Here is a 23,904-nt window from a genome sequence, read left to right on the forward strand (position 1 = left end):
ATGCTTCAGGGGATCAGTATGTGTGAGACTTGCTTTTCCTGCCATTTTCCTCAATTAAGTAAATGACAAGAAATTTAGTATCATCTTTGTCTACCTGCTTTTGCCATTAGGCCACAATTAATTCATTTGCTTGGCCCTACCTTCAAAGTAAACAGAATCTGACCACTGCTTCCTACTACCAGTACTATCAGTTGTTCCAGTCACCAGTGTCTCTCTCTGCATTGTTGCTTTAGCTTTCTATTTGGTCTCCAAGCTTCTATCTTCATCTCTTTCTAGGGCAGCAGTCCCCAACTTTTTTGGCATCAGGGACCATTTTCATGGCAGATAATTTTTCCACAGACTGGGCAGTGGGGGGGATGGTTTTGGGATGATTCAAGCGCATTACATTTATTGTGCACATTATTTCTATTATTATCACATTGTAATATATAATGAAATAATTATACAACTCACTATAGGTTGGGGACCCCTGCTCTAGGGTATTCTCAAAGCCCAGCCAGAGTGGTATGTCAGCATGTAAGTCTGAGATCATAGCATTTCTCTGCTAAAAACCAAACAACAAAGTACCTGCAATGCTGCAATGGCTTCCCATTGCATTCTGACTAAGACCCACAGTCCTGCAAGGCCTCCCTCACCCCCTTCTCTGACCTACTCTTCTACTGCTTCCCTCTGTGTTAACTGTTTCTCGAGGTCACACATGCTTACAACCTCTGGGCCTTTTCACTTGCTAGTTTCTTTGTCTGGATCACTGTATCTCCAGATACGGACATGGCTCATTCCCTCACCTTCTTTAGGCTGTCATTCAAAGTCATTTCTCAAGGACGGATGCCTACCCTAACTATCCAATTTAAAATTCCAGTTTACCACATTCCTACTACCTCACATTCTCAATTTCTGTATCCTAATTTATTTTTCTCTATAGTAGTTATTGTTGCCTGATATATATTTTATTTATTTTGTTTGTCTTTCTCCCCCACTGGAGTATAACCTGCACAACCACATGAGTTCTTGTCTATTTTGATCATTGCTTTTTTCCTCAGTGCCTAGAACAGTGTCTGGCTCATATATATTTGTTTAGTGAACACATGAATAAGAGGTGGATTATCTAGTTTTACTTCAGGCCATTCATGGACAGATTTAATACCCTAAATTCTCTCTTAAGTAGTAGGCAGACATTTACAAATACAGAAATGACTTCTTAGGTGTCTCTGTAAAATGACTGTTCAGCTGTTGCTTAAGTTATGATGACAGGAATATTAAATCCTTTTATCATATAGGCCAGTGTTTGCCAAACTTTTTCTGTAAAGGGCCAGACAATAAGTATTTTAGGCTTTGTGAGCTGTGCTGTCACAACTATTCAGCTCTGTTCTAACTACTCACCTCTGCAATTATATCGTGACAGCAGTCCTAGACTATAGGTTAATGAATGGGTATGGCTGTGTTTAAAGAAAACTTTATATTTGGGTACTGTCATTGCTGTACTATTATATAAAATTAGAATTTCTTATAATACAATATAACATGTCATGAAATATTATTCTGCTTTTGATTTTTAAGAAACCATTTAAAAATATAAAAACATTTCTTAGCTTATAGACTCCAAAAAAATGTAGTGGGGTAGATTTGGCCTTTGGGCTGTAATTTGTGAATACCTGAAATAGGCCTTTCTGTCTTTAATAGTTAGAAAATTCTTTGTTATATCAACAGGAAAGCTATCTGTTTAGGTTCCATCTATGGTGAAATAGAACTTGTAAACTGAAAAATGCATGTATTATAAATATACAGCTTAACAAATCACTGTAAAGTGAACACTGACATAATATTACCTAGATCAAGAAATAGGACGTATCTCAGCATCCCAGAAGCCCTTGTGTATGCTCCTTTCAAATGACACTCCTCCTCCTCCTCAAGGTAGCTACTATCCTGACTTTTATGGGAATCATTTCCTTGCTTCTCTTTATACTTTTACCTTCTTAGTATGCATACTATCCTTCTATAGTTTAGTTTTGCCTATTTTTTGGACTTTATATAAATAGAGCCATAATATGGTTTTGGTTTTTTTTTCCCTTTTAAGAGACAGTCTCACTGTGTTGCCCAGGCTGGAGTGTGCTCTTTGCTTACGGTAGCCTCGAACCCTTGGGGTCAAGCAATCCTCCTGCCTTGGCATCCCAAAGTACTAAGATTACAGGCACGAGCCACTGTACTGGAGCCATATGCTTTCAAACGATTTTTGGCTTCTTTCACTTAATGTTTGTGGGATTCATTTAAAAATTCATCCACTCATTCACTCATATTTTCCCCACCTCTTCCCTCTCCATTCATCCATTTTCATTGCTCTAATATTCTATTGTGAGGACACACCACAATTGGTTTATCTGGTCTACGTTAGGTTGTTTTCCATTCTGACAATTACATAATCAATGCTTCAGTCAACATATTCTCATGTAAGTCTCTTGGTGTGTATTTGCATACATTTCTATTGGGTATTTGCCAAGGTTTAGTATTGTAGACTTACAATGTATGCAGAAGTTTAACCAGTGGCTTATAAGAGTTCTTATTGCTCTTCATCCTTGCCAATGTTGATATTGTGTCTCTTTTTTAACCATTCTGGTGTGTATGTAGTAGTCAGGATTTGCTGCATCATTTAGGAGACCTAGTACAATATGAAAATGTGGGGTTTCTTGTTCAAAAATTAAGGACTTATAGAAGAGTACAGCAGAGCATGAACCCTAATGCAGGGCTTTGTGTGACTGCACAGGTAGCACATCCGTGAAGTCAGCCTCGTACTAACATCTCAGTATAGTCTTAATTAGCATTTTCCTGATAACTCGTGAAATTGATCCTTTCTCATATGTTTATTGGCAATTTAGCAATCCTCTTTTGTCAAATGTTCTTTCAAATTTCTTGACTGTTTTTTACCGACTTTTTTGTCTTTTTCATATTGACTTGTAAAAGTCTTCATATATTCTACGTATGGGTTCTTTGTTGATTTTTGTCTTAGAAATATCTTTCCCCACCCTGTAGCTTACCTTTCACTCTCATTTTCTTGAACAGAAGTTCTCTATTCAATGTTTTAAAATGTATCTGACTTTTTCATTATGTGACTGCTTTTATATGTCCTATTTAAAATATCTTTTCTTTACCCAAGCCCCATGAAGATATTTTTATGTTATCTTTTTTTTTTTTTTTTGAGATAGTCTTGCTCTGTCGCCTGAGCTAGAGTGCAGTGGCATCATCATAGCTCACTGCACCCTCAAACTCCTCAAATAATTCCCCTGCCTTAGCCTCCTGAGTAGCTGGGACTGTAGGCACACACCACCATACCCGGCTAATTTTTTCTGTTTTTTGTAGCAAAAATTCTACAGGCTAGTCTTGAACTCCTGGCCTCGAGCAGTCCTCCTGCCTTGGCCTCCAAAAGTGCTAGGAGTACAGGTGTGAGCCATTGCGCCGCCCTTTATGTTATCTTTTAAAAAGCATTATTGTTTTCACTTTTACATTCAGGTCACCCTAAACCTATTTTTTTGATATGTTTTTCAGATAAGGATTAAGGTTCATTTTTTTCCCATATGCATATCCAGTTGCTTAGAACCATTTATTAAAAAGACCATCTTTCTTACGTGGTTCTAGAGTGTACTTTTGTTATAGTCCAAGTGTCCATATATGCATGGGTCTATTTCTGTGCTGTCTATCCCATTGGTCTGTTTGTCTGTATGCCAGTATTACATTGTCAAATTTACTAAAGCTTTACATCTCTTTTTCTACTTCAAGATAATTTTGGCCATTCTTGGACCTTTTTATTTCCAAAATAAATTTTGGAACCAGCTTATCAATTTCCGTGAAAAAACCTGTTGACATTTTGATTGGAACCTCATTGAAACTGTAGATAAATTAGGGGAAAAATAACATCATTATGTTATTGAGTATTCCAATCCAAGAACACAGTATATTTCTCCATTGATTTAGGTTTGCTTAAATTTCTTTCAGTAATGTTTTTAGTTTCCTGCTTAGAAGTATTGTACGTTTTTCACTATATTATTGTTAGAGATTTGAGTCTTCAGAATTATTCAGTTTTCTCCTTGACTTTTGTCTTATTCTAACTAGTTCAGGTAGCTTTGAATTAATATTTTGTGTTTCTTTTTCAACTTTGGTGCATCATGGAATTAGGCAATCAATTGTCTTTGTTTAGCTTTATGCAAGTATTTACTAAAAATGTCCATTAGGGGAGTGGTCCCCAACCTTTTTGGCACCAAGGACCAGTTTTATGGAAGACAGTGTTTCCATGGACTGGGGTGGGAGGATGGTTTCAGGATGATTCAAGTGCATTACATTTATTGTGCAGCACTGTCTGGGGAATGGACATGCTTGAAGCTCAGACTCGGGAGGATGGGGGGGGGCATGGGCAATATATATAACCTGAACTTTTGTACCCCCATAATAAGCTGAAATTAAAAAAAAGGGGGGGGGGGAAGTATTTCTGGGATTTGAGAATAAAGAGAAGCTGCTATGTCAAAAAATAAAATAAAATAAATGTTAAAAAAAAAAACAGAAAACCTCTCTGCTAATGATAACCTGTATTTGCTAATGTGTGTTTGCAGCTGCTCCCGATTGCTAGCATCACTGCCTCAGCTCTACCACAGATCATCAGGAATCATTAGATTTTCATAAGAAGCGTGCAACCTAGATCCCTTGCATGCGCAGTTTACAGTAGGGTTCCCGTTCCTATGAGAATCTAATGCCACTGCTGATCTGACAGGAGGTGGAGCTTATGCGGTGATGCATGTGATGGGGAGTGGCTATAAATACAGATGAAGCTTTGCTTGCGCACCCTCCACTGGCCTCCTGCTGTGCGGCTGGATTCCTTACAGGCCATGGACTGGTACCAGGGCCGCAACATTAGGGAATGGCCAAAGGTAGAGGTGGGCTTTTTAGCTGAACAGAAATCGACTATTCAATGGCTTGGATTTGGTGTTTGAAAAGCTGTGCATCTGTACAGATATGTTAACCTTTAATACACATTTCTCTACATTGTCCGTAAGCACACATTTAGTTATAGCTACCAGAAAGAGATTTTGGGTGACCATGTGAATAAAAAAACAAAAACAAAAACACTTGGTACAGTTATTTCTGCTAATGGATGGGGAGTGTATAGTAATATGGAAAATACAAAATAGGATAATACAGAAGAAATCTGAGAATGTGTTCTATAGTTTAAATTTACATAGCCTAGTATTTATATTTAATAATATTGAATTTACATTCTTTTTGGTATATTGAAATTGAGAATGTGGACAATGAATTCAGAAATGTAGAAAAATAGTTTTCAGAATTTAAAATTTTCCATGGATAATTGAGAATTAATTATAATGACAAAATATATGTCTAATACAGTAACTTATGTGAATGTTAGTATTAGATTAAATTTTTGAAATTTCTGGTTTTCCCAAAATATATGAATTATGCTGTAGAAGAAGCAAGGGATTCACTCCCCCTACCCTAAATATAGCTATACTGGTACAGGGGTTGGCAGCCTCATGGATGCAGAGTTGAAGCACAAAGAAGTTTTAAAACAGCCCATTCTATTAAAATGGGTGTTTTATAAATTTGTAGCTGTTGATTTTTAAATTTTGAGTTTGTAGATGAGATATTTTCCTTTGTGATTTAAAAAATCGGAGAGGGTAACCACTGTAAGAAAGAACCAGAATTATAACTTTGTATGTTGAGACTAACATGGAAAGAAGGAATTCCTGGAAATAAAAGTCAGTTGTCATCTTTGATATATTAGGGAAGTTTTTGGGCAGATACAAGAGGAGATGGTGGTATTTTTAGTCTGTTTATTTTCATGAAGCTGACCACAAGGTGGGGATAATATATTGTATATGGTCTCTGGGTGACCTGTGACATCATCCAGAGTTATAATAGAGATTTAAATTATTGTAAAGAACCTTTTTTTTATTTAGAAATTTACAAATGAGTTAGTTTGAAACAGTTATTTTGTTGCTATATCTTGACCATTTAGTTATGTCAACAGTGAATATAATTTTTTATTTTCCCAATACTGTGCATTTTAAATCCATAAAATTACACTTTTTTCAGCCTAAGATCATTTCAGTACTGTCCTCTCACCAAAAACACCCTGAATCAATTTACATGTTGTTAATTTGAAAATTAACTAGGTTGGGCAGCCATATTGTAAAAGAACTAAATCTCTTTAAGGCTTTGTTATTGGTAGCATAGAGGACTGAAGAATGTATTTCAAATCAGTTGCCATCATATGAGGTGTTGCCCTTTATTTCTAACATGAATTGAACGGAGAAATTTTCTGAAGCAAAGGGGAGAGAATTTGTATCTTGGAAAGAATCCTTTTGTCTTTTGTTATTTATACAGTTAATAATTGCAATATTGCCATTTCAGATGTAGAGATATCGTTATAGTAAACTTATGTTGAGTTGGCTAGCAAAGTTTCCATCCATCCTTGCTTTAGTCCAATTGGCATTATTAGTTTCCCAGAGTACTCTATAATTCCTCTACTGTAGTACTCATGCTTTATTTTTATTTTAATTGCTTGTATTTTTGCCTTCTGAGTTAGTCAACTAGGTGAGGTCAGCAGTGCTAGACTCAGCACAGTGTCTGACACAGAATAGGTGCTTTCAAATGAATGAATGACTTTAAGTGTTAAGTAGACACAGAAATATAAAATTGAGATCTGGTTGTTGTAGGACTTAAAAAGAGAGGAGTTCTTTTGGAGGAGCACTGGTTGTGGGTGGCCTCATCATCATTCCCTGAGATCAAAGAAGTGCTTACTGATAAGTGAGAGAGGTGTTTATCTGTATATTTAAACATTTGTTTTCCTATGCTACTTTTCCAAATCCTGGTTGTCTTTTTTCCACTTAAATGCTGCCTCTTTAGTGAAGGCTTCCTTGATTCCTATGCTGGACTCTGGTTGTTGTGTCTGATTTTTACCTCCTTTAGTGCATTGACTACTCTCTACCATGTATGATTTTTACTGTTTGTATGCATGTTATTATTTATTCTACTAGACTATAAACTCCTTGTGTGTGAAAACCATGCCTACCCAAACCAGCCTACTTCTGAGAGTGAAAAGAGACATTAATCAGATATGATGCTGGGATAATAGGTGTGTCCAAGGCTATGCCAGACAAACCTGATGTCTGGTAACTTCCCAGTAACCTGTGACTTGTTAAGTAAGCAGTGGCCACCTGCAGCCTGTTTAAAGCAGGTGAGATGGGTATGAGAAGGTGCGAAGTCACAGATACAAATTCTGATCTCTGCCTTAGTCTTATCTGTGTCACTTTACCAGTCTAGGGACTGTGGGCAAGTTATTTAATCTTGCATGTCTTCATTTTGCTTCTATTGATATGTTAAGTAGAGATTATTTATTTTCTGCTGCTTTCTTAGGCCTTTTGTTTTGGAGGAAGAAATGATATAAAAAGACACCTTTTAAAACTGTAAAGTGTCATAGATATTACTATATAATTCTAGAATAAATTGAAGACTTTCTAACTTTTTTAACAAAACAATCTGATGACTGAAATGTTTATCTTTAAAATGGTTTTTAGGATAAAGTGAGCCTTAATGCAAGGTTTTGTATTAATAAATAGTGCTAAATAAGTAAGTTAATAAATATTGTAGTTATTAGTATTATTATATTCCTTGTTCTTTTACTTTCTTTAAACTTAAAAAAAGTTTCCTACCTATGGAAAAATAAATCTCAACCTGGGTCATTACACTACATCTTATTTTCACTTTTACTTCATTATATCATTGTTATTAACTAGAATAAAGGGTGAACATAGCAGGTTGTAGGATTAGAATGGTGCTGAGTAATGTGAGGAGTTATTCAAGGCAATTAGTTAGAAATCCTGATCTGTGCTATTTTAATATTCCATTCAGTGTTTGAAATAAGCTTTATAATGTAGGCTATACTAGAGCATAGCAATTAAGTGTGTTAATAAAAAATATCCCAACTGTAGGTAGAGCCTGCTTTATTCAAACCATATGACTCTTATTTCTACCAAACAGTGGGATCGAAAACTTGATGTATTACAGAAAACACTTAAGGCACGTGGAAGGATTTTGACTTGTCATAAACTTTAAAAGAAATTTATAAGTATTTTCAAAGGAAACAGAAAAAGTACATAATTGGGAGAATATCCTAGGCCAAATGAAAAGGTTGTAAAATTAAATTTAATATCTGATGTTTGGACTAAACAAAAGATCTCTTGCCTCTCACCAGTTTACCAGCTTCCTGTTCTTATTCACTTTGGCAGTTCAGTAAATATGAATGGCCCATGATGCATGAACAGGGAAGGGGTGGGATTAGGCATTTACAGCAACATCCTTCATGCTGATTGAAGTGTTATCAAGTCCTCATTTTTTTGTTTAAACTATAAAATTGCTAATCTAAATTCATAGTTAATTTGAGTTATATTCCAAAGTTGAGCTGGAAAAATATTATTTTCCAACCAAAAAGGTACCAATTATTTTCAGTATTCATGAAACAATAAAAAGAATTGGATGAGGGAGAAATGAAAACAGCTCATTTTTAATATCCAAATTGTAGATATATAAAATAAAATTATTTTATATGAGATATAAAAGAAATTACAACTTCAAAATTAAATAATTCCTATCATGAGTTTTCCTTAGGAGTGCCTTAGCACAGTGGTCCCCAACCTTCTTTGCACCAGGGACCAGTTTCATGGAAGACAATTATTCTATGAATGGTGCGGGAGGTGGAGCTCAGCTGGTGATATGAGCAATGGGGAGTGGTGAAGCTTGCTCATTGGCCACTCACCTCCTGCTGTGCTGCCCCACCCCCCCGTTTCTAAGTTTCATGGAAGAAAGTTTTTCTACAGATGAGGGTGGGGGGTGGTGGAGCTCTGTGGCAGGTCCCTAACAAGCTGGGGACCAGTATGGTCTGTAGCCTGTGGGTTGGGGACCACAGCCTTAGCAATACGTATTAAATTTAAATGTGAAACTTCTTACCTTCTTACCCCATTTTCTTAAAAGTTACATCTAAAAGAAGAACTTTCAAATTTGAGTTGGTATTTTTACTTAAAGCATTATTGTTAGAGTAAGAGACTAGAAGACAGGGCTGAGACTGGATACAGGGGCTTAAAGATTGGGTGCAGGTGTTAAAGTAAACAGCCTTCAAGCAGAAGCTAACTAGAGGGGCTCATAACCGCAGACAAGAACCAGCTTTGACCAGTTTGTCAGCTATCTCTGCCATCTTACTTGAACTTTGGCTAATTACATCATTTACATTGTAGTTTTAAAATTTCTCTGCGCTTGAACTCACCATGACAGTTCTGAAACAACCATATAAACTATGAATATGGGAGGGAACCCAATTCTAGGAATTAATACCCAAATTCTAATAAAAGCCAACCCTTAGCCTTGGCTATTCCTCCTCTCAATTAGTAAGATCAAAAGACAAAAACCACTTTTTCCCAGTGCAGCTGCTTTCTTTCAAGCCTGCCCTCACCTCCCGCGCTTGCTCCCCTGAGAGTGTACTTTTGTTTTCAGTAAAAAAAGCTGTCACTTGCTTGGCTTACATGGTGCATCCTGAAATTCTTTTCTCCCAACAGTCACCAAGAACAACCTCCTCTCGGAGGCCACAAACATTATCACTATTATAAAGAAAAAAAAAATCTTGAATATACAAGGTAGCAATTTCATCTAAGGGAATTTAGTGTTGTAACTGATTATCAATATTTGGCAGTGTATTTTCTTTAATGTTTTAATATTAAAACTAGAATTTCTTTAAAGGAAGGAGGCTAAAATTCATCCCACTGCCTGATGTTTTTGTTAACTCCAGTTTTCTCAGTGTTATTGCTAAACAAGTTACTGAATTTTCTCTGGATATCCTCTATATTGCTTTTCTTTGATTCTTGCTACTGCAAGCAGTTTAAGATTTTACATGATAAAGGAAATCTGTGAAACTAATCCTAGAAACATCTTTCTATTTTCTCACAGAATACCTCCAGGCATAGAGAAGACAAAATACTTCATTTGAATTCTTAAATGTTAGAAACTTAGAATGGATCTTTCACCTTGAAATGTTATTGCATCTACATTTCTGGAAGAGAAAAAAGGTTAATGACACACTCTGGTTTATGTTAACTTTTCTCTTTTTAGGATCTTGATCTGCACAGAGTATAGAATGTTGAAACTTAACTGCCCAGTCTCTTTCTTCTTTACAATCATCGACACCCTGGAAGTAGATATCAGTGCTGATTACACAGAGATAAAAAGAAATCAGATATGCACAAAAGAAATTGCAAATACTAACAAACTTCACTCTTCTAGGAATGGAAAGAACATTCCCAAAATTAATATGCAATATTGTAATTCATATTTTAAAAAGTATAATATTTTCTCCGTAATTTTGAAAAGCTTACTGAAAAAGTACAAAGATACTCAGAAATTTACAGTTCTGTTTAAATGGTGTTTGTTAAAGTAATAAGTACTAAAAACCTCTTGTTTGCCACAAGTACCTTTGTGAGAAAACCCAAAACATTTAATAAAAATAATTTAAAAACTTTCTGACTTAATATTAGCTAATGGAAGTGGAAATCATCCCACTGCCAAATATTAGTAATAGAAAGTGTTCTATTCCTGTAATGCCTACTCCCCACCTATGCATGAGAAACAAGGCTTTATATTTAACTGTATTCCTGAAAATATACTTAACTAGGAAACTTGACTTCTGCCAATAATTCCAGTGGGGAAAGTTACTGCTCTTCTCTTTCCCTGACTGTATACTGTACATGGCTATCATCTGGAAGTAATAGTATTACTTGAGTGCATTGTGCCAAGTAGATACTTAATACCGAATATACATTAGACTAAATGAAATACAACCCAGTAATATTGAAAGAGAAAGACACAGGTTCCTTTGGTTAAACGAAGTCACAGTATACACAGTATATCATAAATTCAATACAGTTTGTAAGTAGGTCAGTGGATTTCAGTTGAACTTGTAATTAGCATCCCAAACGAATTAAAAAACTGTATTGGTTTATAAGTTTGCATTTAGAATTTTAAAATAATAGAAACTTTGCCCCCTTCCATTACCTATCTTCCATTAATAGTCAAATTCCTTTAGGTGCTTATCCTAATGGACCATATAAATTAGATTCTTAATTTATAGTGAGCTGATAGCAGTTATAGAAAATGACTCCTGTAGATGTCATGGGTTGGAGCTGAGGGCACTTTCTTCCAGGTTTTCTGCTTCGCCCTTCTTTGATGCCCCACAGTCATGTTGGGGAAAATGATTAGCATTCATATTCTAGTTTCCTCTCATCATGTGTTGTCACATTGCCTAGATGCAGGACCTCCAGGACAGTGTTGAACACCAGTGATGCTCATCCTTATCCAGTGGACTGGTGCTTACTCATGATCACAAAGATGACACTAGGAATGTTTCTCACTTCACTGTGTTTAAATGTTCCCCTTACATTTTATTTGCAAACACTAGTAAGATAGAATCCCTGAGTGTGTGGTCTTTCTTGGGCCTAGTTCATATAAAGAGCAAAATTTGAGTGTTTTGGAAGTAGTGATGCTGTGGAGGCTGAGTCCTGTTCTGGCTGTCCAGGTCCAAGCCAATGAAACCAATGTTTTTGTACTTTATAGTTTGCATATTTAACCTTTAGTGGAAGTAAACATTGTTCCATGCTTCACTTTGTACAAAATGTCTGTCTTTACTGAAGCATCCTAGTCAGACATGAGAATGTACTAAAAAAACCAAAGAAAACCCCCAAAACACTATTTTTTAAAGCCAAAAAGTCCCTAAAAGAGGCTGGCAAACAGGCCTGAGAAACCTCTTACTGACCATGGGTGCTGCTGCAGCTGCTCCAGTCCAGGTGTTGATTTCACTCCTATAAGCTGGGTGGCTACTCTGAAATTGTTTTTAAGATTTTTATTATAAAATAAAAGAAAGATACAGAAAACCACATAAAACAAATGTATGGCTTAATAAAGTATTATAGAGCAAACAATCTTTGAATTATTACATAGGCCTAGACACAGACCCTTATCCTAGAAGGCTTGACCATGTGACCCATACCAATCCTAACCTCCGTCCTCTCTCTAAACATATCCATTACTTTGGCTTTTATAGTAATCATTTCCTTGCATTTTAAAATATTTTTTTCCCCAAATGTGCAACCCTAAACACCATGATTTATCTTGTTCATTTATTTTTAAATTTGATTTGTCTTTTAAATATGTCCTTGTCCATTTCCATTGGACCTTCTTTTCCTTACAGTTTATCTGTTGAGGAACTTGGACGGCTGATCTGTAGAGTTTCCCTTCAGTCTTGAACTTGCGGATTGTATAATGATGGTGCAGATCAATGGTTTCCTCCATTCTTGTCATTTCCTACAAATTGGACTTGATTTCAAAGATGGGATCAGACTCAGATTTGATCCCTTTGGCCAAGACTGTAGGAGGCACATAAAGTCATCTTAGTTCTTTTTAAGATATAAGCAGCCATTGATGCTTACCGCCCATATCTAGTAATTCATTGGATTGTGAAATTTGGTATTTTAATTCTAACTTTTTCATTAGTTAATTGGAAAATATTTATAAAGAGACCCTTCCCCTCATTTACTGTTTGGTTACCCAGTGATACAATTCATATAGCAAAAGCAAGATAAATGCTTAATTCTTTACCTTTATTTAGTAGTTTTTGAGGTAATAAATTGGTTCCTTATCCTTCAAAGTTAAACAATTCTTTAAAAAGACATTGCCATGAAGTCATAGACTTAAACTTATTTTATAGGTTTAAATCTGATGACGTTTTAGTGAAACTCACATGGTCCTTTTTTGGCCAGTGTGGCTTAAATTGGCTGATGAGTATTTTTGACTTGACCTCAGGCTCTTGGATAGCCTCCTTGCTGTCTGGTCTGACAAGATATTATATCTAGGCTCATGTTTTACATTTTCTGCTCCAGGCCTTTAATTAACCATCTTTTCAAAATAACTTCAGTTTCTTTTAAAGCTATTTGGAAGCCGGGTGCCCTGGCTCATGCCTATAGTCCCAGCACTTTGGGAGGCCGAGGTGGGAGGATCACTTGAGGCTGGCAGTTCAAGACCAGCCTGAGCAACAAGTGAGACCTTCTCTATACAAAAAAATGGAAAAAATTAGCCAGTGTGGTCATACATGCTTGTAGTCCTAGCTACTTGCGAGGCAGGGCAGAAGGATAGCCTGAGCCCAGGAGTTTGAGGATGCAGTCAGCTATGTATGATTATACCACAGCACTGTAGCCCAGGCAACAGAGCAAGACCTTGTCCCTATTAAAAAAAAAAAAAAAAAAAATTCTTAGCTCATACTTTCTTTCCTTGAGTCTTACTCAAAGAAGTAAGTTATTCCATTTTCTTTTGGCATAAGTATTTGCTGTCAAAGTCTGATGATAATTTAAATTTCTCTTTTGTATAAGTTACATATTCTTTTTTTTCCTTTCCCATATTCTTAAGTAGTATTGCTATAATGTATCTTGATTTGCTGGTCATTCTGAGTTGAATTTCTCAAGTATGTTGCAGTATAGTCTTTTAATACATATTTTAATTCAAGTAAATTTCTTGAGTTATAGTTTTTAGTATTTTTTTTTTTTTTTTTGCCTTGGTTTTCTTCAAGGATTCCTATTATCCGTATGTTGGATGTTCTTTGTCTTCAATATTTGTCATTTTCTCTTGTATTTTTTATTCATTTTTGATATTAAAATTTAAAAATATCTTTTCTTTTTCTCATAAGGCATTATCTATTTTCTTTATTCACTCTTATGTTCCTTCTAGTTTAGTCATCATTTCTGAAATGATTTTCTTTTTCATTTCTAGTAGTATCCTGAGTTCTGTCATCTCATTTCTGAGCTTTTCTAATTCTGATTTATGCTATTTCATGTTTTATATCATTTAAAAATATCTTTTAGCTTGTTTTTAAATAGTAGGCAATAGTTTCAATCTATTGTGTTGGTATGTCTTTCTCTTGTGCTTTTTCCCCCCTGCGTAGGTATTATTCTGGTCTTTTCTTTTCCTTTACAAAAACATTGTATTGATTTGCAGTTGTAATGCCAGCTACCTGGGAGGCCGAGGTGGGAGGATCACTTGAGCTCAGGAGTTTGAGCCTGCACTTAACTATGATTGTACCACTGTATTCCAGCCTGGGTAACAAATGAGACCCCATCTCTAAAACAAACAAACAAACAAACAAAAAAAACAAAACCCTCAAACGTTGTATTGGATTTTTACCTTGATATTTTTATTTTGCTTAGTTTCATGTATAAAATTAGTTTGCCTCTATATTGCTTTTTAAAGAGCCATGTATTTTAAAATCAGTAACACATGTCCAAGAAGTTCAAATACTTGAATAGACAAAGCAGAAAAAGGTTTATTCTGAGGTCTTGAAAAGATGAATTCGCCTTGTCCCCATTATTCTTTTTGATGTTATGTCTATTTGATGTTCATCACTATATTCAGTGGGTACCACTTTCTATCTGCTACTCTATGCTTTTGACATAGCTATATTAATTTTTGAAAGCTTTCTTGCTGACTCAGTTTATCTCATGTACTAATTTCCCTGCACCAATCCTGGAACTGGCCTTTTCTGTCAGAGACTCTTTTTGCTTTTAGCAGGGAATAATATAATATTGAAAACCAGAATCTGGGTCTTTTGGGCAATTCAGCAGTTTTTTCCATGGTTCTCTCTTGTCTGACCCTGGTTTTATAATTATCCAAGTAGCAACTTCTTGGTGAACCTGATGTGTATACATTTTAAAAATATGAATTCATAATATAGCAATATACAATCTTGTGGTATTTCTAAGGATGAAATACGTATTGTACGTTTTAATTTTTACAGGTAACAATTCTTTCACCCTTCATTTCCAACATAAAGCCTGATGTAAATGAAATCTCATTACTTCCCTAACTACTGCTCAAACTCAGCTCTTTCCCCTGTTTTTCTATCAATTTTTTTCCAGAGTTGTAAAATCACAGAACTTAGGAAATGAATGTAATCTTACAGCAGTGATTTCAGCTTTTCATAATTTTTCTTTCTTTTAACAGACAAGGTCTGGCTATATTGCCCAGGTTAGAGTGTACTGGCTATTGGTAGACGGGATCATAGCTTGCTGCAGCCTCAAACTCCTGGACTCAAGCCATCCTCTTGCCTCAGCCTCTGGAATAGCTGGGACTACAGGTGTGCACCACCACACCCAGCTCATAATTTCTTTTTTATGAATCACTATTAAAGTATTTTCCAATAATGATAGAAAAATGCCCACTTTTTTTGTGACCATAAAACATTTATCTGCATTCAGGGATTATATTTATCCTCCATGATGAACTTCAAAGGACCTTAAAAAGCATATTTTTAGAAAGAAGTTTTGTTGCTATGGCATATCAAAAAGATTTATTAGTGATTAAGGGAAACCGATAATTAGATGGGCAATGAAAGATACAGGGTTAATAGAAGAGTATCAAAAGGTAGATAAAATCTGAGCTCACGTTCTAAATCACACAACTGACTCTTGTCAAGAACTCAAAACTTTGGAAACATGCTCCATCACTTTGCTGTTATCATACTGTCTTATCCTTTCCCCATTCTTGCTTTTTGATGACAGAAATCTGGGAGTCAGGAGCCTAGGGTGCTGCTTTTTCTCACTTTGTTTTAGTTACATTTAAAGGCCAACCTAGAGAGTGCTTCCAAAACATATTGATGAAAAGAAAGTTAGCTCATTGACACATTTGTTTGAGTAGTTATCTAGCAGACGACTGGCTATTTTCTTTTATGTTGGATGGAACAAAAAATAGTCACTAAATCCGTGATGTGAGCTTTTTTCCCTGACAATTTTGCATTTTTGGATGAGCAATTTTCTTGAAATTAGAATGCTTGAGAAAAATCTGGTTAATCAGTGGTCCAGGTCGTTGGGCTCCTGTTAATCAGAAGTCTTAGTGTATAATCATAATGTATTTTGGATGTTCTCATTTATGTTATTTCTTCAACTCTTTGTCTGTATGGGTATTCTGATTACTTGATTACATCTGCCTGGCATAGTGCTTTTTAAAACAGCATTTATAATAAAATTCTTCCATCTTAGCAAGTAAAATGAGAATATGGAAAGACAATTGATAGTTGAAGCATGATTGTTTCCTTTTGCCTTTACTTAGTGTTTGGTGGTTGCAGGTTTGGGATAAAGAGAAATGAATATGATTATTGTCCTGGTCCGAAATGATTAGTTTATCAAGCTGGAGAAAGAGTATGTGGAGGTGTAGGCCTACCACTATTATCTCCTCACACAGAGCAGCTCCACTTTCCAAGGGTTTTATGTTTTTGGGGTTTTGCATACAATTTTTGTCATGAAAATAGGTTCTATTAAAACTAGATGCAGACATTTGATAGAGAGATACTTTATGAACCAGTGTTATGGCTGAAGAGGTTTCTTGCCTAGCATTCTGCCTCTTGTAACACTGATAAATTGTAGGTGTTTGGGTTCCTACACAATAAATATTGGGGTCTTGTGGTCCTAATTGTGTTCTTATTCTCATATTCTCTTTTTATTAAGACTTCTGGATAGCAGACAAAAACTAAGAGTTGTAGTTTATGTTATTATTGATTGAGTTCTGTATATGCTACTCCAAAATATGGCACCTTGGCATATTGAATATTTTACGTTTAAGGAATTGGAGAAAACAGCAAAAGTAGGAATGTCTCAGACCTTCCCCTACTATTCTTATCTGAAGCAGGTCATAACACCTAGGAAGGATTTTCTGAATTTCCCGAACAGGAACTAAGGCCTTTCTGTGAGAGGTGCTGTTCCTGTATTGGGAGGAAAGGAGCATCCTTATCTCCAAGACTAAAGGACACAGAGAGGAATGTGAACAACCAGGCCGTACCAAGTTTCCCCCAGTTTACTACACTTACACATACTCCTAGCTCTCTCATTTCTTCATGACTGACCACTCTTCAGCAAACCTATATAAAAAACATTCAAGTTTAACTGTTTCTTTGGGTTTTCATTTCTTTATGCAGGCTCCTATGTCATGTAAAACTTACATTAAATAAATTGGTATGCTTTTCTTTTGTTAATCTGTCTTTTTTAATAGGTGCCCCAGCTATAAACTTACAAGGGTAGAAGGAAAATGTAATTTTCCTCCCCTACATTATTTTACTTAACTTTTCAATCAAACTTGCAAGGCAGCTGTTATCCACATTGTCACTCAAAGAAACAGAAGCTTTAGACTCAGGGTCTAAAATTTCCCTTCTTCTTCTCTTTTTTTCCTATATCTTTATCTTTTTTTTTTTTTTTTTTTCCAACCCTGGGAATTGTCCTAGTATTAAAATTTCCCTTCTGACTTGCTTTTGGGCAGAAGGGAAAGTATACATTTGGATTTAAAGACATTGACTTTACTACACCTTGAATCCCTAACTTTTAATTTCCTTCTATATTGGAAGCCTTTAAATACCTGTATCTCATCCTGAACTTGTCTTACAATGTCTGTCTGCCTCCTGAACATGAGTACTTGACCATTCCACAGGCCTCTCAACTCAGCTTGTGCAAAGTTAAAATCATTCTCTCATCTCTCAAGCATTTATCTCCTCATATATGGCCTTTGCTCATTCTGAGTTCTATTTCCACTTCCTGCTCTGGGTGGGTTTAATCCTCCCAGTCCATAATGGCCAGGAGAGCAGTCCAAGTGACATGCTGCCATAGCTGTTCTGGTCATCAGGAGAACAAAGCTTCTTTCCCAAGCCAAGGTTCTTTGCAGGCAGCAATGCTAATAGGTGGAATAGGTAATGTAAAAATTATATACAGATACATGATTTACTGTTTATACCAACTCTGCCCAAAGGTCGTAGGAGAATCCAGAGTTAGGCACCTTACTATGCTGCTGCCCAGCATACAGTTCTGGCTATTCCTTTATGTTTAACTTCAGATCTTCACGTAATGCCTCATTCTTTATCTCAGCATCCTCCTCCCTTACTTTTCTAGACCATGCCCAGTGGTGGAGCTAACTGCATCATATTTTGTTCTGTCTCTAATTCTTTTTACCTTATTAGTATTTTGTTTATTAGAATGACACAAAACACAGAGAGGGAGATCCATTGTCAGGAAACTAAATGTTTTTTGTACAGAGTAGTTATTTATTTATTTATTTTTGAGACAGAGTCTCACTCTGTTGCCCTGGCTAGAGTGCCATGGCATCAGCCTAGCTCACAGCAACCTCAAACTCCTGGGCTCAAGCGATCCTCCTGCCTCAGCCTCCCGAGTAGCTGGGACTATAGGCATGTGCCACCATGCCTGGCTAATTTTTCTATACATATATTTTTAGTTGTCCATATAATTTTTTTCTAATTTTAATAGAGACGAGGTCTCGCTCTTGCTCAGGCTAGTCTTGAACTCCTGAGCTCAAACAATCTGCCCACCTCAGCCTCCCAGAGTGCTAGGACAGGCGTGAGCCACCACGCCCAGCCCCAGAGTAGTTTTTTCATTGAAGCCATAACTCTACCCGGTCAAATTCCCACTGTATTCTTGGCTCATCTTTTGTAGTCACAGGTTGTAAACACAGTGTACTCTATTTTGTTTATTTCTCTGAGTAATCAGTGATCTGTTTGTGTTCCCTGGAATTCATCGATATCCTGTGGCCTTTATCCATGTTATCACTTACATTTAGCTCAGAGCCTGGCATAGAGTTGGTATCCGGTAAATGTGGATATTTGTGTTATTGGCCACTATGCCACAGGGTATTGAAGATACAAAGATTATAAGATGATTTAAAAGTTGAACTTAACAATTTAGATTGAGTGGTAGGATATTATATATAAATGTGTCATAGAAATTGCTTTTCCAGAGAATACTGTTAATATCAGGCAGTACTCATTACTTTCAGTTGTTTTTCTTTAACTCAATTTTGTTTCTTGTATCTATCCATGCATGTACTAGACGCAGTATAGTATTATATATTTTAATGTGTTGGCCCTAGTGCTTACTTTTAAGTTGTTTTTGCTATATAAATAATTAGTAAATATACATATGGGTTTTTCTTTTTATAAAATTGTGACTCCATATCATGCTCTATAATGTTTTTGTTATAAATTTCAACTTGTTTTTCTCCACAGGCAGCAGAAGATGTCATTTTCATTGGACCTGACAGACATGCTATTCAAGCCATGGGTGACAAGATTGAAAGCAAATTATTAGCTAAGAAAGCAAAGGTTAACACAATCCCTGGTTTTGATGGGGTAGTCAAGGTGAGAAGCTATTTTACTCTAAACTTTATTGTACGTGTTTTCAAGCCACATTTGGTTAAAGGTCCAAAAGTGTCAGTTGTCAGCTTGGACATGGGAAATGTGAGGAGTATTATTGATACCTATTGACGGAGTAGTTTGTTTATTCTGAGAAAGAGCTTGTGTAACAATGGCAGGAATTGAGGTTAATATTGTACCACGTCTACCAATAAAATACTTTTTCTCTTAATACTGAAAATTTTTCTTGTGAGTTGAAGGGCAAAAGGGTAAATGGGTATTTGATTTGTTGTTAGAATGTTGTCTACTATAGTTTCTTTCCCCTTGATTCTCTTGGGTAATATAAAACAATTAGTTTTCATTATTACTTCTGTTTATAATATCTGCAAGCGTCTTTATCGACAGAGAAGTATTTAATTTCTGGAGTGGGAGCATCTATAAATAGTTTTGTCTGTAAGGACATCAGCTTTTTCTGGGTCTTATATTGCTTCTGTTTTCAGGTTCTTTCAAAATGTATAGTATGGATTTGTGTAGCCTGACAATGTGGCTCCTTCCCAGCTAGCTTTTGCTTGTTTATAAAACTTCCTATTTCTGGCTTAAGGCTGCTCACAAAAGAATGAGGAGGGAGCCGGAGTCAACTACTTCAAGGCCTACTACCTGAAGGTAGTAAAGAGCCCATCCTGGAAGTCTCCAATGGGGTTAGCCTTTCTCTGCTACCACAAATGGATTAGAGTTACCAGTTTTCATAGGAAAGATTTTGGTGGGAGCCTCTAAAAGACCTTGTGCAACATTTACAGTTTTTCTAAACCTCCCTGCCTTTCTGTGTGATTTGTGGTCTCAGGTCACTCTCAGGGTCATCCTATTCCTCACTTCTAATAGGTCTTCCTGTTTTCCCCTTCTTCTTCCCTCTTCTAAATTATCCTTGGTGAAATGATGCCATTTAGAAAGATAAAAACATGAATTTGAGTTACAAATTTAATGCATTTAAAGAGCAGAAATCTGACTCAGAGAGACCACAGACTTAGCCTGCGATAAACCCATGAGAATCTCATGATGGCATATTGAATGTGTTGTTTGTGCAACTCATATCTCGGGCTCCCAACCTAATGGTTGGCCATTTCTAATTGCAAATCTGACAGTGTGTAATACCTTGTTGGTTTAAAATTTGGAGAGAAGATCTCTCCTAGACCCAGTCTTCTATGGACAAAACAAGACAGAAGAAAGTACTGAGGGTTCCCAGGTAAATTTTGTCCTGTTTGAATGCTGATTTGATGAAACCTTAAGAATTCACTGGCTTCTGAAGCCAGCATGAAGACATACTGGGCCTATGCCTGTTTTCTTCCATGTGAACTTTGACTTACGAGCTTAGGACAAAAAGTATTGAGGACATTTTGTTAGTAACAAAGGTTTCCTCCAATATTACTGATCGGTTTTCAAATCTGATCAAAAAATAAAGGATTCCTCATTCCTAGGCTTCCTTTAAAGGAAATTGGAGCTCTACCCAATGTGAGACTCATCTTACCATTGTGGTTGGGGAGACTCCTGAGTGGGGGGCTCAGTGGGCATCAGAGGAGCTTACAGGTGCTGAATCTATTAATAGATTCTTCAACTGCAGCTATTAGTGGGTCTTGAACAGATCTCAGTGGAATGTATGAGATTGCCTAAAAGTGGATGGTATCCTTTACCATAGTAGGTAATAAACTTGGTTTTGCTTATTCTGGTTGTCTTCTCCAGGAGGCTGTATTTGAATTTGTAGTCTCTTTTCTATAGTAAATTTGGAAAATATGGAAAAGTAGAAGAAAAGAAATCTGCTTACCTTTTCAGTTTTTCTCCTTGTATGCACTAGATGATTTATAACATTCTATTACACTCTCAAATAATGATTGATTCTCATTGTCTGTGTTAACTTTACCCATGGTACATAGTTCTTAACATCTATTTCTGAATTAATTTGTTAAGCCACAATGGAACCTGTAGGTTATAGTTTTCAGATAAGCAGTTAAAAGTGATTTTTAAGAAATGTCCTTTTATTTCTGTGGGAAATAACTTTTAATACTTGTTTTATTTCTGGTTTGTTTTTATTTCAAGAGGATATACATATTTTTCTTTTAAATTATTAGGTTAGGTTTCTTGTGCAGTAACTCTACATTCATTTGGAACTATATTGCTTTTCACATTTTGTAATTTAGATTTAATGGGTAGAAGATTACTTTTGAAGGTATCTATGCAGATAGAGGTTTGCAGATGAAAATAAATAGTGCAACATTTTGGAATATCTTGTGGTTTTAGCAACTGTATTAATAACAGTTTTGCATTGGGGGAATGCATATGCTAATTATAGTGTAGATAAATCTGGCTTTTTAAAAATCCATAGAGTTCTTTAAAATTAGTTTGTATTTTTAAGTAGTTTTAAGACTAAATTCTTTTCTTGGTGACTATATTCTACTTTCTTTCCTCTTTTCAAACATTCTATATGGTACTTAAGTGGTCTTCTAGAACTACTTTATGTTATTCAGTTCTTGAATCATTCTTTTTTTTTTTTTTTTTTTTTTTTTTTTTTTTGTTGAGACAGAGTCTCACTTTGTTGCCCAGGCTAGAGTGAGTGCCGTGGCGTCTGCTTAGCTCACAGCAACCTCAGACTCCTCGGCTTAAGCGATCCTACTGCCTCAGCCTCCCGAGTAGCTGGGACTACAGGCATGCGCCACTATGCCCGGCTAATTTTTTCTATATAGATTTTTAGTTGTCCATATAATGTCTTTCTATTTTTAGTAGAGACGGGGTCTCGCTCAGGCTGGTCTCGAACTCCTGACCTTGAGCAATCCACCCGCCTCGGCCTCCCAGAGTGCTAGGATTACAGGCGTGAGCCACCGCGCCCGGCCATGAATCATTCTTTTTAATAGAAAGAAACTAATGTTTTAAAATATAGTTCTCAAGTGGTTATCCAGTATCAAGTATTTGTCTTTATCAAGTTTAGTTTTTTTATTTTTTACTTTTTGAGACAGAGTCTCACTCTGTCACCCTGGGTAGAGTACAGTGACGTCATTGTAGCTCTCTGCAACCTCAAACTCCTGGGCCCCAGCAACCCTCTTGCCTCAGCCTCCTAAGTAGCTGGGACTACAGGCATGCCATGACACCTGGCTAATTTTTCTATTTTTAGTAGAGAAGAGGTCTTGCTATTGTTCAGGCTGGTCTCGAACTCCTGAGGTTAAACATTCTTCCTCCCTCAGCCTCCCAGAGTGCTAGAAAGTTTAGTTTTATTCAACATTTTATTACCTTACTCTGAGGACTTGAGAGCAGAGTGAAGAGTGTGTACGTGAAGATGTTGGAAGACAAGAATTAGAATCCCAGCTCAAAGAATAACGTGCCACAGACCCTGAATTCAAAGAGCTTAAATTCCCCCTTGGAGAAACCTATAAATATTCAGGCAACTTAATACATTTTAATAATGCTAAGCTTAGGGTGTATGGGTTCCATACAGGAAGAGCATGTAACCTAGTTTTTAGGGTGATGCTGCAGATTTACCAATGAAAATGATAGCTCAGTGATTCCCAAAGTTGAGTACTTACAAGTTAGCTAAAAAGTGAGAGTGATGACGAGACACAGCTCTATTGTCAGTGAAAACATCTTATTGCAAAAGCTCAGAGCTGAGAGACCATGGGAGCTCTAGAAACTGCAGATGTGCAGTGTGACAGGCCATAGTTGGGAGAGGGAGCTAGAGAGAAAATTAAGATCCAGATATGTATGGCCTTGAATGATGTGCAACCGATTTTGGAGGCTATTCTTGTGGCTTTGGGGGAGTCTCTGATTAGTTTCATGCAGAAGAATTAACGTGACAGAATTGTAGAGTTAGAAAACTCATTTTGGTTTGTTGTGTGGGAAATGGATTGGAGCAGAGCAAAACTCGAGGTTGATAGACAAATTGGGATCCTCTTCCTTTAAGCCAGGCAAGAAATAACAGGGACCTAAATTAAAGTATGCAGCAAAGTAGGTGATTTTGAGAAAGAGAGTGGAAGTGGAATCTATAGGATTTTGTCATCTGTTCAGTGTCAGGTGTGAAGCAGAGGGAGGAATCACCATGATTATATCGCTGCATTTGGTTGTGATACCTGTCAGCATGGTTGAAGCTGACAGGTATCATTGGAAGAATGATACAGCATTGGAAGAAATTCACTTAATGTCTCTGAGTTCTGATTGTTCATTGAGAGGAAATAATAATATCCATTTACACCGTAGAGCAGAGTATGGTCATGTATTTGAATGAGTTTTGTAAATTATGCAGTGTAGATTTAAAGTAGTAATTGTTTTTATCACCTAATTAGCCAGATTTTAAAAACTGTCCTCTCGATTTATAGCAGAAAGAGGCAAATAACAAAAAGGCTAGTGTGAAGGAAATCATTTAAAAAAAAGCATAAAAACAAAAAAATTAGCAACAAGCTGTGTCCTAGCAATTAGGAAGTACAATATTAAATGCCAGTGTTATATATTAAACATTTGTCTCTGCTAAACCAAGAATAATTGATTTTCCTAATGATAGATCCAAAGCTTTATATTTTTTTAAAAAGACTCAATTATATTTACTATGTTGTATTAACAACTATAGAAAAGTATACTAAATTTTAGAAAGATTTGAAAGCATA

At 36.2% G+C, this 23,904-nt stretch overlaps 1 protein-coding gene across 11 annotated transcripts in view; it reads left to right on the forward strand.

Moving 5' to 3' along the window:
- PCCA (propionyl-CoA carboxylase subunit alpha) overlaps positions 1-23,904 on the forward strand; it is a 360,250-nt gene that overhangs the window by 79,533 nt on the left and 256,813 nt on the right. For all 11 annotated transcript variants that reach the window (XM_069467608.1, XM_069467610.1, XM_069467606.1 and 8 more), the window contains one exon: positions 19,142-19,273. In XM_069467608.1, the coding sequence (XP_069323709.1) occupies positions 19,142-19,273 (132 nt within the window). The remainder of the gene's footprint in view (positions 1-19,141; positions 19,274-23,904) is intronic.

Source organism: Eulemur rufifrons, chromosome 4 (assembly GCF_041146395.1).
Source record: "Eulemur rufifrons isolate Redbay chromosome 4, OSU_ERuf_1, whole genome shotgun sequence".
Taxonomy (NCBI): domain Eukaryota; kingdom Metazoa; phylum Chordata; class Mammalia; order Primates; family Lemuridae; genus Eulemur; species Eulemur rufifrons.